Here is a 20,754-nt window from a genome sequence, read left to right on the forward strand (position 1 = left end):
TTATCTAGAGTGGCACAGAAGTATTTGTTTTTATGCAATAATAAAATTAATTTACTTTTTTTCTTAATGTAAGCAAATTCAAACAAGGTGGAGCACAGGAAATGTTATTTTTACTGTGAAAGAACTTTGGTACTGGACTTTCCCCTGTGAGTGAGGTTAAAATCCCTTGATATTTAGCTCAGTTTCCTCTTTGCTTTACACCTGTGTAACAACATTACCCTGAAGTCACAGACCTATTATAAGAATGAACATGTCAATTTCTTAATCACACCCATGGAGCAATGACATCTTGACAGCTTCTTTCTATGTCACTGAACTTATCTCGAGATCACCTCAAGGTTACCAGTGCAGTAAAAATGGCTGAATAGGGAAAAGTCCTGCACCATTCAGGTCTGCAGAGTTCAAAGGGTGTTAGCTGAATTGGTGACTTCTAAATCCATTTAGGTTTCAAGGTCCTGGGTTGTTTGGTAAATGTACGATTTCTTCAGATGACTGAGTCACCTGTGCTGACATACCCAATGTTACTGGACTTAAAGATCCATTCAGGAGGACACACGCGGTGTTCTTTAATCTTTTTTGCTCACCTAGCACTGACTAGTGCTTGTATAATGGCCAATATAAGTTGTTCATCATTCAACTGCAATTTGGGCCAGGGGTAGTTATTTGGGCATTTTTGGCAGTTGCCTATCTTAGGCTGGGGCTCCATTACTGCTTCTAAATGAAAATGAGATTTGCACAGGAGATCTGTACTGTCATTTGAATTTTTTTTCTAAATTTTCAGCGGCTGCAGCTTTTTCTTACAGTTGTTATAAGAGGTAAAAGCCCAAGTGGGTGGGTGTAGTAACACAAACAGAACCAAATCACTCAGCTGCAACACTGAAACTCAGCAAGAGAGAGACAAAACCACAACACGACCATATGGAAACTCTACAATGTTGAAACTGTTTGTTTCTTTAATTCTGAGAGGCAAAAGGCAACGATTTGTAAAAAACCTTGATGCAATTATAAAATAAGCAGCAGAGTAAATCACTGTAATAATTCTACATACACTTTATACAAAAAGAACCCTTCCTGAAAATATTAGCACTTGAAAAGCATATTGTTTGGAGAAAACTTAGCAAATACCATCAAGTTACTAAAATATACTGCTGCTCTTAGCTTGAAATACATAAAACCCAAGGCATGGATTGAACCTATACCATACACCCCAATTTATCTCTTAAATTAGTTTGATTACCATAACACCCTATAAGCGACTGTAAAAGCCTACCAGCATAGGCAGATTCTCTAGCATTCTTTAGAAGTGGAGCTTTAACTGACCTTCTTGGCCCCTGCCTTTCAGAAACTACAGATACAAATGCCATGTGTATTAGCACTATAATGCACTGAATGACAATTTGATCCTTTATCTGAGATATTAGAATAAAGAATAAGTGGTTATTAAAATTATGACTGACTTTAGGGGTCAGTAATACTTGACATTTATGGGAGACTTATTCTCAAAGAGCATTAATAAACTCCATAGGCAAATGCCACATACAAGCTCACCGTCCACTGGTCATGGCTAATAACCTGCCCATCACACCAGAGGACAAAAGGTGGCTGTACAATAGAGCAGCCAGTCACTAGACATTTCCCAGGAAGCTTCACACAGCAGTGCTAGGCAGACTTGTGAGAAAGAGAACTGATGTTACATTCCAGTACATATTAACAAGCTGTTGGGCCTAAAGTGCTGAATCCTGACTCCATTTGACAAACACATCTCCTGCTGCCTTCAGCAGAAGCTCAGCAGGGGTCAGTCTGTGGCCGAAACAGGAGGGCTAGTCAGCAGGACAGCTATTTAAAAGTGATCCCACTTAACCACTTTGCTGTAGTCTTCCTCTTTCACCTTCATTGTTTTGGAGTTCACAAGATCATTTCACCAATTATAGTGCCAATCCATTTATCCATGAAACATTTGTAGACTGAGATGCTCTTTCAAATGCAAGGATTATGGTTACAACTGCAGTAGATTTAATGATTGCAAGCAAGTCAAGAAGGAAGCAGGGAGAGGAAATCAAGCAATGGCAGAGAACCCTGTTTGTTTCTTAATTCACTTGCTCTAAACTATTTCTATTACACAATGTGGGAAAAAAAATTCCAAGTATTTCCATTTTGCAGTCATGTTTTTCTACAGCTGTAATTATCTAAGGACATATGCATAATAACATCTGTAAGGAGGGGTAATACTCCTTGTCAGCTGGTAAAAAGTCTAATTTTCTAGCTATACTGATTGATCCAATAAAGGATGCTACCTCTGTCTACAAACTTTGTCAAGGAAATTTACTGATGAGGATTAGATATTTCTCTAATAACCTACAAGGCGAAATCTCACATGTGATTTCTTAGCAGGAGAGGTAGAAAATACAGCTGACTCCCTTTCTTTTCATTTTGCCTCTGGGCTGAGACATGCTACTGATTGTTTTAATTTTACCCCAGAGTCACCCTTCGTGTTTCACCAAGGATGCCCCCATTACAATCAGTATCAAAAAAAATGGTCTACCCCTGTGCTATGGTTCCTAACCATTTATTAAGTCAGTCTCACTGTATTCTCCTTTTCTTCCTCCATCTTACCCTCTCCCTGTAGCTACCTTTTCTCTGCAACCCTCCCTCCAACAACAGATCCCTCCTTCCACATCCTCATCCGCTTTCCTTTCAAACATGGGATACCCAGTTCCCACTGGAAAAGTTTGGCAGCTCAGTCTCTCCTCTCTGCAACACTTCATGTCTAACACTGGGCACCAATGCTCAGCTGGGACAAAAAGTACATTCCACATCACATTCCCCACAGTTGTGCCAGAGTAAATAAGTAACATGCAGCTGCCACAATCAGAGATAAAAGCAATAGTATGTTCAGGAAATCAACAATAAAAAATAAAAAACTCCTTGAGAGAATATACAAACAGGAGCTAGAAAGATAAATACTGCCAGTCCCCAGAGCCTCCATATTACTAGGGCAGTTGCCTGCTACAGTAGAGTTGGTAAAGCTCTCTTCGCTAGTTTGAAAGAGATTTGAAGGCCTCAAAATCAACTACATACAGAATCAGAAAATACGATGTGTGGAAAAAATAATTTTATTAATGTTCCCAAAAGAACACTCTTGGATAGAGCACTGAAAACAGGAGCATGCAGTACTGAGTGGCCAGGAGGAAAGAATTTTGTTTGCTCACACTAAAAAAATAAATAAATAAATAAATAAATCTAAGCCTATCCATGCCTCAGCCACACCATGACAGGCTGGTTTAGTTTTCTGCCTCCAGCCACCAGCAGCCAGCAGTGCAAAGCTCCTCTCTGGATGGCCACTGTCCTTTTTCCATTGTTATTCCCTCAGGTTCAGATAACCAGCTATTTTTGGAGGAGCAGACCTCCAGACCAAGAATTTAAAGTCTTTGCGAAGGGCAGCTGGTGATACACTGTATGCTTCTAATACAAGGCCTTTGTTCAAGCAACAAAACATTTAACTCCCGCTTGTCCCATGTGTGTAGCTGTCTGTTGCAGAATCCCTGAATTTAAGTAAAAAATGGAAGCATAATCAATAAATTAAGAGCAACTAATATATTCTATCTCTTTATTATAACAGTGTGTTTCCCAGGTGGTGAGTTTTTTTCAGCTAATTCAATGTCCTATTAAGGGTATTCAAAGGAAGGATTAACATGATAGTGAGAATGGGGAAATATCAGATTTGACACCAAAACTTTTAAATACAAAGATTTATAGTCTTAAGTTTTAAATAATTGTTTGAACTTGTAAGAGACTGCTCAAAGCTGCAATTGAAAACTTTTGGAAATGTTCATTGTATGAGCCATAACAAGAATGGTAAGACTTGTGAAAGTTATTAGAGCTGTCAGCTTAGCACATAAAAGTCAAGAAAATGTCACAGATATATCTCTTCTGTGTATAACACTGTTGGCAAATTGAATTTAGGAATTTATAGGAATGCACTAGGAATCTGATGATTTGTTTTACCTATCTAGAAATGCCATTCATGTAGGTGTCAGCAGCTACTAAAATGGAAATTATTGAACAGAGAACAAGCAGGACAGCTGAAATTGTCACCTCCCTGTATCTCTCTTTCAGACCATCAGTTTGGAAGGTCTGGCTTTCATCCTGCCTTTCCTCATTGCTTTATACAAGGCTATGTTCAAACTGGGAAAATTAGAAATCATCTCTAAGTCAAACAGCGTCTGAAATCTGTCCACAAATTGGTTCTCTTTCTCCAACCTAAATTTCATGGCCCACAGAATAACAGTATCATTCTTGCACAAGTGATCAAAAGTTAGGAGGAGTTCATCCAGGAATGGATGGTAGTAAACTACATCAGCAGCCATAATGTAGTCAAAGTGACAGGAAGACCTAGGAAAGTTCTTTTCCAGATCAATTCCCCAAGACAATTCTTTAACACAAGGCTGGTGCTTGCATTTCTGCTTTGTATTGTGGAGAACGTTGTGCTGAAGGTTTCCCAGTAGTTCTGGCAAATCTGTGGCAGTCACAAAGGCACCTGTGACACAGAGAAAACAAACATAATATTTGAATATACATCAAGACTTGAGTAAAAGCCCATTCACAAAAGCCACTGCACAAGGAACTGGTTTTATCAGGTAACTCTCACTGAGGGCAATAAAGAAATGTAGATGCTCCCAATAACTCTTAGACATTGTGCTTAAAATAAGTATTGCTTCCTAGTAGGTCTACTCTACAGCTTGCCACCTAAATGCAGCTGGTGGGGAGAATGAGATACTTACAGTATGTTGATTTCACATTGGTTAAAAGTACAGTGGCTACTAGGGACTGAAGAATACCAATTACCGAATCCAAGAGGTCAGCATGAGATGTAAGCATTGCCTCAGGTTCTTTCCTTCGCATGCAAGAAGAAGCTTTCTCAGATTACAGAAAGCTAAAGTTCTGTTAAAATGCAGAACCCACTGACCTGGATTACTCTTGAAGACGAATAGGGTGCCATGAGAGTAAACACAACAGTGTCTGCAGCAGAAAAACCAAGTTGCTGAAGGAAAATACTGAAACACAAATGGATAGAAAGTGACCTGGCATCCAAGAGCTATTTGATCAAAGGAAGAGGATGCACTGGTCATACCTACATCTGGGTCAGTCTACTTGCCACTGACATCCTGTGAAGCCACTAATTTCTTATTTTGATCCCCAGTTTAACACGGTAAATGACAACCTATCTACTGGGACCTCCTTTATTGCATCAATACACTCCCAGAAAAAACCCAACAGAGCATGTTTCCAAACAAGCCTTTTAGAATTTACTGTTTCTTGCTCTTGGAAGCTTTCAAACAACAGTCTCTCAGAAGAACCAAGCCTTGTCCTCTGTCCTCCACTATTCATCTGAGAGATGTTTCCAAGAGCGTAAGAGAAGTATCACATACTCACCCAGCAAACTGGCTACTATGGAGACCAAGCCAGTTCCGGCTCCAATTTCAATCACATTTTTGTCAACCAAATTGCATTGTTTAGAATTAGTTTCCAAAAAATAACACAGAACGAGAGCCTGTAGGGGAGGAAATCCATGAACATACTGAACAAATTAATGAAATAAATCCCTTTACTAAATATGAGTCGTCATTTAAAAGCATGCAAAAAATTGTTGTCTGTTCAAATGAGCAATATTCATTCAAGCACAATCCCTAAAGGATCACAGCTCACTATGATCTTTGGGCTCTATAGGTCACAAAATAAATGCTACAACAGGTCTCCATATAGGTCTGTGAATCATTACAGCCAGAAGGAACAACTGCAATTAGATAATATGTCACAACATATAACATGAGCTGTGAAATTCCAGTCACCAGTTCTTCCTTATAACTGGACTTACTTCTGGTTGAGATAAAAGGTGTCCTTCACAAACACATCTTGATATAAGGACTACTTGTGAGAGAAAATCCACAACCACCCTTCTTAAGTTCTTCTAATAGTCAGTTATTTCTGACAGTAATTAATTATTGTTAGGGTTCAAAAGGGACAAATAGATTTACCCCCTTTTCTTCTGGTTCAGTTTGCTTGCAGTTTCTATTTGCTTACCTTGTTAAGCTTAGCAGATTTTCATAGTAAATATAGCCACAAAGAGCATCTACAACAGACTCCTTACACATGTGTATACAAACTGTGATTAAGAATCTTCTTCAGCTTTTCTGCTCTGTCTCACACTGACCAGTGAGTTTTAGCTCACTATTGAAATAGAAATTGCTAATTTTATTTCTCTGATAAAGATGGTTTCCAGATTTTGTTCCATATTTTTCCCAGACTTCGATAATTATATAGTCTCCACTGAAAAATAGAAGGTTGTCACATCCTCTCACAATGCAGATGGTCATTTGGAAAGGCGATTATTAATGGCTTGCTCTGGCAAAGAAAAATTAGTTTTGCTTTTAACTAATTAAGAATGAAAAGGAAAGGAACAGAAGGACTGCTGACCCAATGTTGACATGCTACAAATTCAAACAAAACTTTTGTTTCCTACCTCTTAATTCAGAGCACAGAAGAGAAGGTAATGCAAACTTACATATATCACTTAATCAACAGCACTTTGATATAGAAATCAGTCTGTGAGAACCAGGAATAATTAAAGTCAGGTTCCTAAAGATTGGGTCTGATGTTTGACATTATATTGACATTATATTTGACATTATATTAGGATTTCCTCCTAGTTACATTAATTCCTATAATTCCTTCCCTCAGGGTTTTGGTGTATTCTGTTGTAGAAAATGGTTGACATAATCAAAGTTTCTGAGGGTTAAATCAGGGAAACTTTGAAATCTGCCTTGCTTTCCATGAAACATGCAGAAACTTTACTTTCCTTAAAGTTTCTGCACTCTTGACAAATTTGGCTGACATTTTCAGAAGATTTCAAGTATATCTAGATGGAAATGGAAGGGAGAACATTAAGAGACAGAGATCAAAAAAGGGTTGTCTTCCTTCCACAACAAAACCAGCTAAGCCCTTCCAGATGAAAAAAATGTTTTTCATTGAAGTCCATGATTTTGTGAGAATAATTGGTAGTCAGCCAGACTTTCCATGAAGACATGCACTGAGGTCACTAAAACATATAGTACAGATGACTGGTCCAGGTCTCCTAAAACCAGGAATATCATTTGGACTTCAAAACAGAAGAGTAGGACAACTATCCTCAGCTGAACTGTGGTCATACTTCTAAAAAATAGTATGATCCTAGAAGGATGATGCAGTTGGGAAAGAAATGGAGCATCCTGGGTCTCTCCTATAGGGACACAAATTTCAACATGCATCGTGGCACCTTTCTGGAGATTTCTTTCAGTCTTAATCATTTCAAAACAGTAAGTTTTCTGCATTGTACAGATTCAAAACTTGAAGAAGGCTCCTTGTGCGGTGAATGTGTTGATGGTTCTTACATCAAGAGCCAAGGACAGTGGTTCTCTCCAACTAGATTTCTGGCTGTCTAAGGAACTGAAAGCTCCAGCTGAACGTTTTCCCATGTCTATGTATTAACAAGGTAATTTTTTCTTACATGAGTAGGTTGAGTAGCTTCTATGAGTGCTAACACCTCGTGAGCTCGTATCACAGTTGTTTCCTCAACCTGGATCTGCCTGCTACACAGCCATCTGTATTTATAAAATGTACAGAAGTGCAATCATCATAAAACTGCCATATTTCTTTCAAAGTATGCTTGTAATTGGCTAATAGGATTAAAAGCTACTGGCAAGCGAGGAGATCATACACCTTGCGTGACTGGGGCACGAACAACAAACACCATGTAAGATTTGCGAAACATGAATCCACACAAAACCAGGTTAAATTCAGGTTTGGGATTTGCAGAACAGAGACAGAGAAGCACAGAATTATTCCCCTGGTTTTACAACATATAACAAAATATGTTTATTATACAAAACAAATTAAAAAGTGCTAGAAGACTCCAAATATAAAAAATAATAACACTACAAAAATATTGTACCGATGGCCAGACGACTGCCCCGTAACAATCAGTGGCTTCTGTAATTCTTATCTCATGGCCGGCAAAGTGAAAGCCTTCCCAGGTCTTATGAGTTATAAGATCAGGAAAAAAACGCCTCCCCATGATTTCTGCAACTATCTGTTCATCTTCTTTTTCCCCTGGAAGCAAAAGTATAAAAGGTCAAACAGGCTGAGTGAACTGATTATGAAACTACCAATTCATATTGAAAAGCTGATTTGGAAGCAAGAATATAAATTACATCTGTGAATAAAAATACATTTCACCATTAATGGTTAGCATGGTACACAGCAATTCTTCTGAATTCTAATTGAAATTTTCAGCGTGTAACTAAATAATTTCCTTCCTGTTTTGCTGAAGCAGCCAAGTTCATAAAAAGTAAAGAAGGGGAATGTCAGCATACATTGCTTTCCATTTCAGCAACCCAAAGGAAATTTTTAAACCTCTTTTTCCCTTCAAGAACAGCTGCCTTAGTATAGACGCTCATGGTCGTATGCACCCGGATTTTTCATTATTCCCCATATCCTTTTCTGGTCACTTTCCCCATATTATGGTTCTTTTTGACAGTAAACAAAAGGAGCCAGAGTATCATTTATAAGTCTGTCACAAAACTTGAGAAACAGATCCTAGCAACACAAATTATGACAGACAGGAGTGAAAGCACTTGTGTTGTCAGGAAAGCTTATCCACCCACCCCAACAGAGCCCTGTCAGAGGGATTCTTTCCAGTTGGCTTGATATCCTGAATGCCATCCCTGTTGCTAAGCAAAGAATATTTATGATAGCTAACACAATCCTGGATAACTCTTCTAACAGGAGAGGATTCATTCCTTTTTAGCTGAATACTAAGCTAGTTTCAGTTTTGCCATCATCACACAAAACTGCACCACAATGTTAGGAAAAAAATATGTAAGTGAAATTGTCTAGAGCATTTTCTTAGCAAAGTCTAGATTCATTCCAAGTTTTCACAGGAACTTCTCTTTCATTGCCAACTGTGATCTGTTGGAAAATCATCAAAAGCAAAACATGTTTACAAGCTACACCTTCTAGAAAGCATTCTAGAGATTTAGATAACTGTGTTACTACCTCAGGCAAAGAGTTTCTGTATCAAGCCTGAAGCTCCCATTAAAATCACAGATATTAATTTGGGATCTGGATGGAAATTGCGGGCCTGATGGCTGTTAAAAATGAAACCATTTTTGCTTTCATCAACAGAAAACACATTGGTCTATTGAAGAGTCTTCACATTCTCTTCCCCCTCAAATCATTGCAGTCACAGGACATAACACCCCAAGTGTTGTCATTTATTTTGCCACATGCCTCAGCATTTTTATTGTGATAACTTACGGACAAAGTTATCTCTCCCTTCCTTGTGATAGAAGGCCCAAGGAGCAAAAGCAGGGTTGAACAAAGAAAAAGATGATACCAAACATAAAGACATCAGGAAGCTGCTCAGGCTCACTAGCCAGTGCTTTAAGCTTGTAACTCAACTTTCAGCATCAGAGGAAACTAGAGAATAGATGCGAACAAGGAAGAAAAACCAAAAATATTTGCTCTTGGTATGTTGACACTAAGACACAAAAACCCAACAAAAACTGACTAACCAACCACAATACTTGTAGAATTTATGGGGGGGGCCCTAATGATGGGATACAGCAAAATTAAAAATAATGCCATGCATATACTACAGGAAGAAATACAGTTTTTATAAATTTTATAAAGGTAACTAAAATAAAATGCTCAACAATGAAACAATGGTATTTTAAGATGCTAGGAAACAAGCAGTATTTGTCAGCCTCTTCAAGCTTCTAATGTTAAGCTGGGAGAAAACACATGCATCACTGTGCCTGTAATCAGGGAGCTCTTGACAAACATGAGTTAAGTGCCAGGGAAATGCTGCTTCTGGGCAAAATTAATCTTTCTTTTATGAAAGAAATAATAAAAAGCTGTCTTATTACACATATCATAAGTGTATTTAATAGATCATCCTTCTTTCCAAGCATACCAGATATAGCCTGCTTTTAATCTTCTCCGATTGCTTAGAGCAGTCTGATCTTGTTCTGTGATCATTACTGGCTGTGGAAGTAAAAGCTATTCTTTCTATTACCTCTCAATTACAACCATTTTTCTTGATTCTTCCTCCCTTGACATCTGTTTTGGATCCAATTTTGTTGAGAACCTGGTAACTTATTAAGCCTTAACTTATAAAGCTCCTGCCAGAAGATCTATAAAACCTTTGCAGTATTACAGCTGCCCCTCTAGCACTCAATAAATATTTCCCACCTATTCCCTACAGGATCAGAAAACTTTCTACTTCAGCTTTGCATAGCACCTACACTAACAGAGTTTGTAGGCCACTGCACTCTTCCTGAGCTGAACTGTCTGTACCCCTGAAAGAAGAATCCTGAATCTGCTGATCAATAACACCACTTGAATTTTTGCCCATTTTATCCTTTTGGTAGTCTTCCAGGTGGCTTATCTGGAGAAACTTACACATTTTTAATTTTTTTTATTTCCCTTTAAGAAGACACTAGTATTGTGAAGAATCAAAAAGAATATCTTTTTCATCAGAGTTATCATATGTTAGACAAGGCCTGAAGAAGAAAGTTTATAAAAACCAGGATGCTAATGATCCTGACAGAGTGCTGACAAAATAAGGAGTGCAGACTTTTAGTCGGATTCACTTATTTCATACAAGTTTCCCTTCGCACAGCAAAAAGCACTCCTCTGTTTGCTGCTTTTTATCTTTCAGAACAACTTCTTGTGGGAGTGCACAAAAGGAAAGAAGTTAATTTTACTGTAACTGCCCTCAAAGCAGTGAGAATAGAAAAATAAAGAACTAGTGGGAAATCTTTCAAGTGACACAAAAACTGTTGTAAGTAAAATCCAAGTGAGATGAACTCTTTCAATATCTGAAAACATCAAGAAAATTCTACTGGTACTTTGATCAAACTAGTTCCTTGATAACAGATATAAAAAGCTGAAAGGGGGTTATTCTCCTGGAAATGTTTACCTCAGTGTTAGTCCATATTCTCTTGTTCAGAAAAAATGTTCTGAAATTATGAGTCAATGAATGGATTCTAATGACATTTTAAGACAAAAAGAGATGACTCATGAGTAGAATAGGGTCGGATAAGAGAAGAGGAGGCTTGACTGACCTGGCTCTCAATTCTTGTAAGAATGGAAGTGCACAATGGGCATTTCCAGCAATACTCCTGGAGCACAGATACTGAACTATCAGAACTTAAAAGTCTGACAGGAGTGGCTCCTCCCTTCTTCACAAAGCCAGAAGAAAACAAACACACAGGTTGCGTTTGACAAGATAGCTTTGCCCTCACTCCCCTTCTGTGATGTGGAGAAGCGCAGAAGTGGTACACACACAGAATTGTTTTCTTCAGCCTATTCATCTTTTTGCATGAGCAAACACAGAAATCGCTGGAGTTTCTGGAACCTTATTTACAGTAAGATGAGGCAGTTTGATCCTGTCCAGGTAACATATAGAAATTGAGATCATTTTTCTTAGTGAAACAGATAGAACTCCTTTGTGTTGAACTTGTGTACACAAAGTTACCCTCTATAGATGCCCCAAATTCTTCAACAATATCTTTAAGTTTCTTAAGACTTTTTGTCTAATAGGTTAATTACTTACAGTGTTCTTTGGAATATTTTAGATAAGGTTTGTTTATTATAGAAGTCTAACATCTTTGGAGCATGTTCCATGAGCTCCCTTGATTTTACATTAATATCAGGGCTGAGGGAAAAAGCTCATGTACTGCTGACACATCTTGCACTGTATCAACCACATCAAATGAGTGTAAACATCATTCTCAAAGGCAAAGAAACTGAAATGCAAACAAAGTTTTCCAAAGAGACATACTAACCATGTGGAAGACTGGAGTTGTGAAGTCAGTGGCAGGTTAGTTAGAGAAACGTGTGTCAAACTGCAAAATCTTGTGTAGGGAACCAGAGGATTTTGCTGACACATTCACAAGTCATGGTAAACAAATGTTAAAATGTTATGTATTAGAAGAAAACCTAAAGAAAGAAAATTATGTGAGTTCTGCTGAGAGAAAGCTGGAGAAGTTCTTCAAGTAGGGAAGGGAAGGGTAGAAGTAAAATGACAGGAAATAGACCAGAATAGGTCAGAATGGAACAAGTTGTAAACTGCAGCATCTTTTTATATAACACTGAGGGCAATCTTTATCTGCACACTTTTTACTTAGAATGAGTAGAAATATTACATGTTTAGAAACGAGCTACATGATCAGCTATTTACATCACTTGTCACATAAAATCCTGCCTATAAGTATACAGCTGCATCAGAAATGGTAAATTTAAAATTCACTTGGGTATCTCCCATCAATTAAAAGCATATGTTAAATCTCTCACTGCATCACTAGTGATACCGCCTACAATATTGTATTCTCCACTGAATGGAAAAGCAGCAGAGACAGGCATTGTAAAACAGCATTTAAAATGCATAAAAAGCATTTAAAATGCATAAAAAGCAGCAAAAAAGGGGTTAAATCAAAATTATATTTTAAAAAATGTTACCACTATCTAGATACCTGAATTAAAACGTAGCTAAAAAGGTAAAAGGGCCTTTCCACCTGAAAGCTGTGATACACTAGCAGTCAACATCTCCATTTTCAGACTCATTCACAAATAACACAGAGAGTAACAAAACATACTCCAAGTAATTTGATAGTGGATTAGAAGAAACATTAATTCAGAAACAATAGTTTCACCCATTGATTCATTGGAACAGCCTACAGGGAAGAAAAAAACCATATTAGTCTCTTTCTAGTGTTGGCCTGACTGTCCTTAATCTCTTGAGGTCAAATGGCGTCACAGACCAATGTCATAAGGAAATAAGATCCAGTCATCTTCTGCTTCTCTCCTGCTTTGATGGATTTTCTCCAACTGGCAAAAGGAATGAAATCCAAGACTTCAGCATGAATTTGACCTGACAAAGTCCAGCCCTACAGCAACATGTTCTCCCTTCTTCAGAAGCAGTATACTTTCACCTATAGAGTTTAGATTTTAAATTTACCATTTAGACTTGTCGTTACAAATATTTCAATACCATGCATAAACAGCCGTGAAGATGGTTCCTCTATGACTTCTCAGCAATTGCCTCCTCACAGGAGGACTACCTGTTCTGATATTACTGATTGAGTAATGCAAGAGAGTTTCCAAGAGATTCCAAGAATTCATATAATATCCAGGACGCTTCAGATCACCCCCCACTCAGGACACATGGGAGTGGAGTCATCCAAATTAAATACTTAAGATGTATTTTATTTATATTATGTGGACATAATATATATAATACATATTTCTTATATTACAAATATCTGTAATAGCTATCTATATATCCCAAAGTCAAGAGGATACCTGCAAAATGAGCAGTAAGGGAACAAACCGGCAACTAGCTCTGTAAGAGATGACTGGAGAAGAGTTACACTACTCCACTGACAGAAATCATCCAAAGGTATCCCATATGGATATTTCCAATGGCTCAGACCAAGTTTATCCTAAAACTACATAAAGGTCACAATAATAAGGGACTCTGGAGTCTCAGAATTTTTACTGAGCTACTGACATGTCAGGATCAGAGTCCTAGTCCTGCAAGCATTACAGACGGCTCCATGGAAACATACACAATCCTGAAGCACAAAGTAGTCCTTAAATTTCAAGCAGTATCACTTTATTATCTTTATTTCATTCCATTTATTTCTATTTTATTCCATTTCAGCCTAAGGGCCCTTAAAGGACAGGGTTAGGAGGGGAAGTTAGTCATGCCCTTGACTTCACAGAAGTCAGATGTAACCTACACATTTCTAAGAATATAAAGCAAAGTACCATTCCAGTATGTCTAAACTGCACAGCTAATTTTTCCTTACTTCATCCCTACCTACAAAAACGATCATCATGTAAGTGTAGGCATTCCAGTACATTCGTTACAAGCTCAACCTGCTGAAGTGATGGCAATGAAGGGGTGTATTATATTGATTAGTCTGAGATACCATGTCAGGGTACTGAAATTCTTGAAACTTTATACTTTGAAATGCAGAAATACAAAACTGCCACCCACAGGCAGCCTCTTGTCAGCCAAGAGACAAGATGCACTTAGCCCAGAGCACGAGGACACAGGAACAGGAGAAGCGTTTGTTCACAGTATCCAGTCTATGTATTTACCCAGGCTTGAGAGGCACGTTTTCAATTTCAAATTTGCACCACTGCTATCCCAGCCCTATCCAAGTCACAGGTCATCTAAAAACCATTAAATGGCTGAAAATAGAAGTACTGTAATCATTTTATCTCATGAACACATAACGAATTCAAGTTTGCCAAGTTCTTCCCTTGTTACTTCGTCATGTTTGTCTGTCATTGAAAATATCTCCAAGTCTAGGCTCAGAAGCTATTTAATCTCTAAAAATAACTAAATTATTTCCCTTTGACTACAAAGCAGACTGTGTTCTTAAATTAGGTGATCCAACATACATTATAAAAGGCAGCTAATTTCCTGACAGATAGGAATAAACTCAAGAAAATGCTGTCAGTTTTCACCTACCAATAATTCTGGATTTCTAAAATATTCCTCTACATAAAGGACCTGAAAGTAACCTAACAACACCAACCCATGCAATCATACCACTCTTCTCATGTGGCAGTTGAGATATATAATTTATTGTCGAAATGCAGCTACTGAAAATGCTAAAGAAGTGAAAATGGAGAAGATGGGCACATGGCTGAGACAGAAGAATAAGTTACAGACTTCTCTACAAAGTTAATGTATGCTTTGATAAATTGAGTGTTGACTCCAAATTCTGTTCTATCTATACACAAGAAGTTTTCACCTGAGTTTAGCAAGGTCTTAAGCAAAAGTGTGTCTCCTTACTGAGGGAAGAGAAAGAGAACAGAGAAGTGTTAAACTAGTAAGGTGGGCCATCAGGAAACCAGGACTGCAAGAATCATGCTAGAAGGATAACAAGCAAGGAAAAGTCCAACTACAAATTGGGCACTCAGTTGTGAAGAGGCAGGCTTGGGGTCCATACTCAGGTCACAGAATGTTTTTCACATTTTATAACAGTCTTTGAAGTCAGTGAAAAAGTGTCAGTGGGGAAGAGAATGAGAGAGATAAGAAGAATCTTTAGAAGTAACTCAGAAAATATGAATGAGATGCTATGTCACTCCCTCTCCCCAGCTGAATTAACTTAAATTGTAAGTTACAGGGTTAGGATGCTTTTCACTTGGCTCCATTCCAAGTATGTCCTGTGTAAGGCACCTTTCTGGACTCCACCAAGATGCTTGAAATGATGGCAGGAATTGCCATCAATTAGGACATCTGCCAGGCAGGGAAAGTAGGAGTGTGTCCCTTCTAAAATGTCAGGAGTTACGTGAAGGTTACTAGGTCAGCATTTTCTCAGATATTTATGGATTAAAAACTGAGCCATGGCCAAGTGAAGTGAGACGATGGACTGTCAAGGACAAGTACACCTTGCAAACTTGTTCTTCTCCTTTTGTCTCAGAGATAAAATTATTCTGGGGTGAATTTACATAATGCAACTGGGGTAAAGCAATTTAGTATCCCAAGAAATTAGGACAGGAGTGGTAGCATCTGGTCTCAGAAACATTTAACCAAGGAGAGTTAAAGTTAATACGAGAAATTATGAGAGGAAAGAAAAGAGACATCTAACAATGCAGGTGTGGAGAGCTGATTGTTTAAAGGCACAAAAGGAATGATCAGAGTGGGTGAGGACCAACCTGTAAGCTGAGAACCAGTAGTAATGGGAATCATGAACAAAACTAAGGAGTTTTAAACCGGAGAATGTATTACAAGTAAGTTAATAAGCAAAGGGGAAGGCACCAAATATAAAGCTCTCAGACCATGAGGGTGGTGCAACACTGGAACAGATTGCTTGGGAGAAGTTGTGGATGCTCCATCCCTGGAAGTATTCAAGACCAGGTTGGATGGGGCTTTGAGCAACCTGTTTTAGTGAAAGGTGCTCCTGCCCATGGCAGGGGGGCTAGAACTAGATGGTCTTTAAGGTCCTTTCCAACCCAAACCATCTTGTGAGTCTATGATCCTATGACTGAAAGTTGCAAACAAACTGAACTGGAATAAGAACCCTGAGAAATAGATACTGAGACTGGGGAGGTGAAATAATAAAATAGGAATGGGGAAAGCAGTAGAGGAAAAGGATGAGAACAAGGAAGGCACAGGCTCAAAATAATTGAGCAGGCAAATCTCCATGCATCAGGTTCAGCACCCTTCCACCTCCAGGACTTGGCATGGAATTTAAGATGCCAAAGTCTGGTGTCAGATAAAACTGTAAAGACATCCAATTTTCCATTCATGTCTCCTTATCATCTTAGACTAATGTTTATAGACATGGAAGAGAACTACCTGACTCTACACAGACCACAGTTCAGCTGAGATTTTAAACAAAAATATTATGAAAAATAAAATTTTTTTTAAATTTCCTGCTTTTGCCTTCAGCTGTAGAACATAACTAGATCCCATCCCAAAACATATGCATTTGTCTAATACCTTGCCTACTCCTGGTGACCACTAAAGAGGGGACTACTTATGAAGCTTTAGAATCTTCAAAGATGTGCAGCCATGAAAGTACTTAAGAGGAAACACTGCCAACAGCCCCTGGAGGTATTTGAAGGTAGGGTCTGAGGCTGTCTAGACAGAAACCAAGCTTGTAATAACCAATTCTCCTAACTGACAGCCGGTAAACAAACCTCTCTGAACAGCTTGAGCATAGTCACAGCCTCATTCTCTGGAACTAGACACAGGCAAGAAACTGGAGGACAGATGCCAGGCACCAGCAGGAAACTGCCAGGACAAGAGCATGCAGGTATAACACAATAATATACCACGTGCATTGATAGCACAATACAACTGCACTTTGTTTTGCATTTTCTGTACAAATGCCATAAACACGGTTCTTCAGAAAAAAAATTAATCACAAGCTCATTGTCAGCAAGACACTTTGTTCCTTATACTTCACAATATTCTTAAGTGTAACAAGGAAACATAATGAAACAAGAAACATTTTACCTTCTTGTCTTTCCAATTCTCTGACCCATTGATTTTGTAGCTGATTACGCTGTGATGATGTCAAATCCATACTATGCCACAAACCCTGGGACAGAGAAACACAAGCCTGTCTGAATAAAACTGCTTTATATCTTCTTTCACACACAAGCTTCATTAAAAAAAAATTCCTTGTATTATGCCACAATTTACTTCTATTGATAATAAAGACATGAAGACACATAAGTATCAATATTCAAGGCATAAAAGTACAAGAAGCAGCAAACTAGTTCAACTGTTACACTGTCACAGAGGAAAAAGAACAGATTTTTTAAAAACCAAACCAAACAAACAAACAAACAAACAAAAGCTTTGATAAATGTTTAGAACTATTTTATGAAATTTTAAACTTATAGTCAATTAAAATCAGGTTGGGTAGGCTTATAAAGGATTTAAAGGAAAGGTAGAAACAAATTCCTGAAAGAGAAGGAAAATTGCACCAATAGGATCTAATCTTGTTTGAATTGATTGGCTTGGAAGGCAAGGAAACCTAAAAGCTGAACATGAGAGTAAGGGAGCAGGATTCACAAATAATATGCTGAACAGAAAGTATATGTGCCTATATGAACAGACAAAGAACATACTGGAGAAAAAAGTAGTAGGAAAGGTGGGACAGAGAACAATACAATTTTCAGCTGTCTGCAGAAAAGCAGACAGACAACCAACAGTCTCCAGTTCTTGATATTTTACAATCAGAAAGAACAGCAAAAAGAGCTCACAGCAAAAAGAAATAAACCAGTGTTTTGATTATTTTTGTTACTTTGATATCATTTTTAGATGTTCACTCTAATGTGGAAATTTGACTGATTTTTGCCAGGATGGTTACAGGCAGCATACAGTTAATCTCCAGATGTCTAAACACCCAACAGGGTTGCAATTAAATAAGGCAATGACTAAAAGAGTATCTCTCTATAGCGGGACCAAAAAAAAAAAAAAAAAGTAAAAAAGAAAGGGCAATCAAAGTAAAAATATATTCTGAATATCAAATCATCCTCACAGGGCAAAGTCTTAGGCAGGTTTTTCTCTCAAAACTTCAGGATAAAGAGGACGGTATGGAACAGCCCTCTCCTGTTTGAGAGGATGCACCTTACTCTCTTGACTTCTCACTACAAGACACACAGATTTAATGTTTAACTTTGCTACTACAATACCAGCAGCCATTATCTTGTTTGAAGGTGAAAATAACTTGGGGGCTTTCTACATGTCACCACAGCACACAGAACAAAAATATTGCCATTATATTTATGTCTATATATGAACTTAGCAATAGCAACATCATTAGATAGGCAACACAAAAGATACTCTGTGGGATTCAGTCTTTGTATGCAACTTCAGAATAACAAGTAGCATAAGAAACTACGGGGTTATTAAGCAGAAAACGCTACACACATTCATCAGCTTGTTGTCTACCTCAGCAGTATAAAAAAAACCAAAAAGACAAATTTTCTTCCCATCAGAAGACAAAATAAAAGGTAAAATCACCCTACAGGACAAAGCCTTTGTATTTTGTGGTCGTCTACATTTTTTATGTTGTTCTAAAAATATCCTGAGGTACACTGAACTACTAGGCATTCAGGAGTGCTACAAGCTACTAAACAGAGCAGAACAGCTCAGTTACGCTGTTTAAAGCAAATGATACAAAATAATTTAGAGTAAGGGACAGAGACAAGTGAAACGCCACTGGCAGTCACGGCATTTTGGTCAATGTTACCTGAATCTCTCACAGCTTTCCAGAGATGGTGCTCCAACAGCAGCACAGTCCTTTTCTTGCTGGTGGCTTCCCCCCCAGACAGCCGCAGGCAAACGCGTGTCCCGAAGCCTGTGTCACACATTGCCAACATCCCCACACCGGGAGCAGTAATAAATCCCGACAGCTGCAGCACGAGCAGAGACAGGGAACCACTCACCGGCCCTTATGTAAGGGAGCAATTGTGTAACAGCAGGAGGTACCCACTCAAGGGAGCTACAACCAACCAAGTAACCAACCTGGGAGTACTGTTTACAAACACAGGGTTAGTGGCAGGCTGTTAGCAACCTCTCACTGTTACTAAAAAGTAACCAAAGAGCTCAAAGTCATTCTTAGGAGCCAAAAGGGTCTTCCAAGAGAAAAATGTACCAAGAGGCAGCGGTGCTTTTGCAGCATCATTATAGAAATACATGCTCACATTGCAATGCAGAACTGTCACGAGGTACACAACCCCCAAAATCCTAACCCCACAACACAGCTGTCACCCTGAATAAATATAAACATACCCCTTCTCCATACCCAAGATGTCCATTTGTTCAAGAGATCGCAAACACTGTCGTGGGAACAAATACAGGTATCTAAGACTTCTCTTTTTTAGACTGTAATCAATTCACGACAGGAGCCATCTCTGACTTTAACCATTTTTTAGAAAAATTAGACTTCAACCTCAACTGGGGTTTCTGGGTGTTACCAAAAAATAATAAATTATTGTGCAAAAATACTAAACAAGCCCTACAGAGACATGAGGGTCTCTGTACCATAGTCAGCAGAAGAAATTAAAGGGAGCTCATCTACATTTATAAACAACTCACCAGGACCTGATACACACTTTTAAAGTACAATTCAGTAATGTTAACAAGTGATTTACAAAATAGTGCTGTAAACTGGTTGGACAGATTGAGAATTTGCTTAAAATGTTATAATCTTTTAGAAGAGTAGTATCAAAAGGGATGATTTTCACCCAGTATCATCTGTACATGAAATATTAGACTCCCTGCAATTGTAAGGGCCAAATCCCATCCAGTTCACCTCAGCCATGCACCCATTAGAGGGAGGATAAGGTCTCACACAAAAATTTAATGTATGGACTTGTATTTCAAATAATGAAACAATGAGAAATGCAGCAGAAATATCAAATGAGAAGGAAAAAAAAAGGCATGAAGGACTAAAATGTAACGTACAAACACACAAGTAAGACAGGTAGAATTACGTGCTTTTCCTCCTTAAACCACAGGAGCCAGAAATAAATTCGATATTCAGAGAAGTGAGGCGTGTGAGAAGTCTGAGCTTCACACTGTCACTCGCAAATTAATCCAATGTGAGTGCTGCAACCAGGAGATACCTCTGAACATCACCTCTGTAAACAAATGTCTTTGGACACAGTCATGTAACTCCAAATCTAGAAACGTGTTTTACATGCAGAACACAAACAATTGCTGAACATCAGATTATAGAAGGACTTACTGTACTGTATGTTTTTCCTTGAGATTTTTTGAGGGTTTGCATCATCTCTCTTCAATAAAAAAACATTACTTTGGTCACAAAAATTTCGAAACAGGCTTAGTCTTCTTTCCTCAGAAGGAAAGAAGAAAAGTAAAAAAACTGAACTTATTTTACTTCTCACACCACCTAGAAATAACCCAATTAAGTTTCAGAATTTCATTTAAATTTGAATTTAGGGAAGGAACAGATTGCAGGTGATTTTAACAGCTCTATCAAGTCAATTAGAATGCAAATAAATGGACAACATGCTTTGGCTCAATTTAAAATCTGAAGCCTGGAAACTTCTATCAAGTGCAATCTCGGTCTTTCTGAGTAAATGTGCTAAAAATAGTGTTTTCATTGTTTAGAATTGCTTCTATTTAAGTTCTGGACAGAAAATGTGTGACAA

At 38.1% G+C, this 20,754-nt stretch overlaps 1 protein-coding gene across 5 annotated transcripts; it reads right to left on the reverse strand.

Moving 5' to 3' along the window:
* Positions 1-919: 919 nt before the first annotated feature.
* On the reverse strand, positions 920-20,710 carry LOC121671315 (protein-lysine methyltransferase METTL21E-like). 5 transcript variants are annotated; one of them, XM_042042789.1, is made up of 5 exons: positions 18,828-18,929; positions 17,081-17,190; positions 7,988-8,145; positions 5,434-5,551; positions 920-4,537 (listed from the first exon to the last, which is right to left on the reverse strand). In XM_042042789.1, the coding sequence occupies exons 2-5, from the start codon at positions 17,148-17,150 to the stop codon at positions 4,113-4,115; spliced, it is 771 nt and encodes a 256-aa protein (XP_041898723.1). In that variant the 5' UTR covers positions 17,151-17,190; positions 18,828-18,929; the 3' UTR covers positions 920-4,112. The 5 variants fall into 5 exon arrangements, with proteins under 5 accessions (XP_041898723.1, XP_041898705.1, XP_041898695.1 ...); XM_042042771.1 differs by having other exon boundaries at positions 17,081-17,165; positions 18,828-18,915; XM_042042761.1 differs by having other exon boundaries at positions 17,081-17,186; positions 18,828-18,915.
* Between the last annotated feature and the right edge of the window lie 44 nt (positions 20,711-20,754).

The sequence above is a fragment of the Corvus kubaryi genome, unplaced genomic scaffold (assembly GCF_017639235.1).
Source record: "Corvus kubaryi isolate FWS band 111438036 unplaced genomic scaffold, C.kubaryi_AGA036_p1.0 133, whole genome shotgun sequence".
Classification (NCBI taxonomy): Eukaryota; Metazoa; Chordata; class Aves; order Passeriformes; family Corvidae; genus Corvus; species Corvus kubaryi.

Bases quoted from the DNA above. Each gene is read 5' to 3' on its own strand.
- LOC121671315 (XM_042042755.1), bottom strand. From the start codon at position 18,957: ATGTTGGCAATGTGTGACACAGGCTTCGGGACACGCGTTTGCCTGCGG. The intron at 8,146-18,827 runs GTAACATTGACC...TTTTGCTTCCAG, and splicing joins GAAAGCTGTGAGAGATTCAG to GGGAAAAAGAAGATGAACAG. The intron at 5,552-7,987 runs GTACAATATTTT...CCTCCCCTACAG, and splicing joins GGGCAGTCGTCTGGCCATCG to GCTCTCGTTCTGTGTTATTT.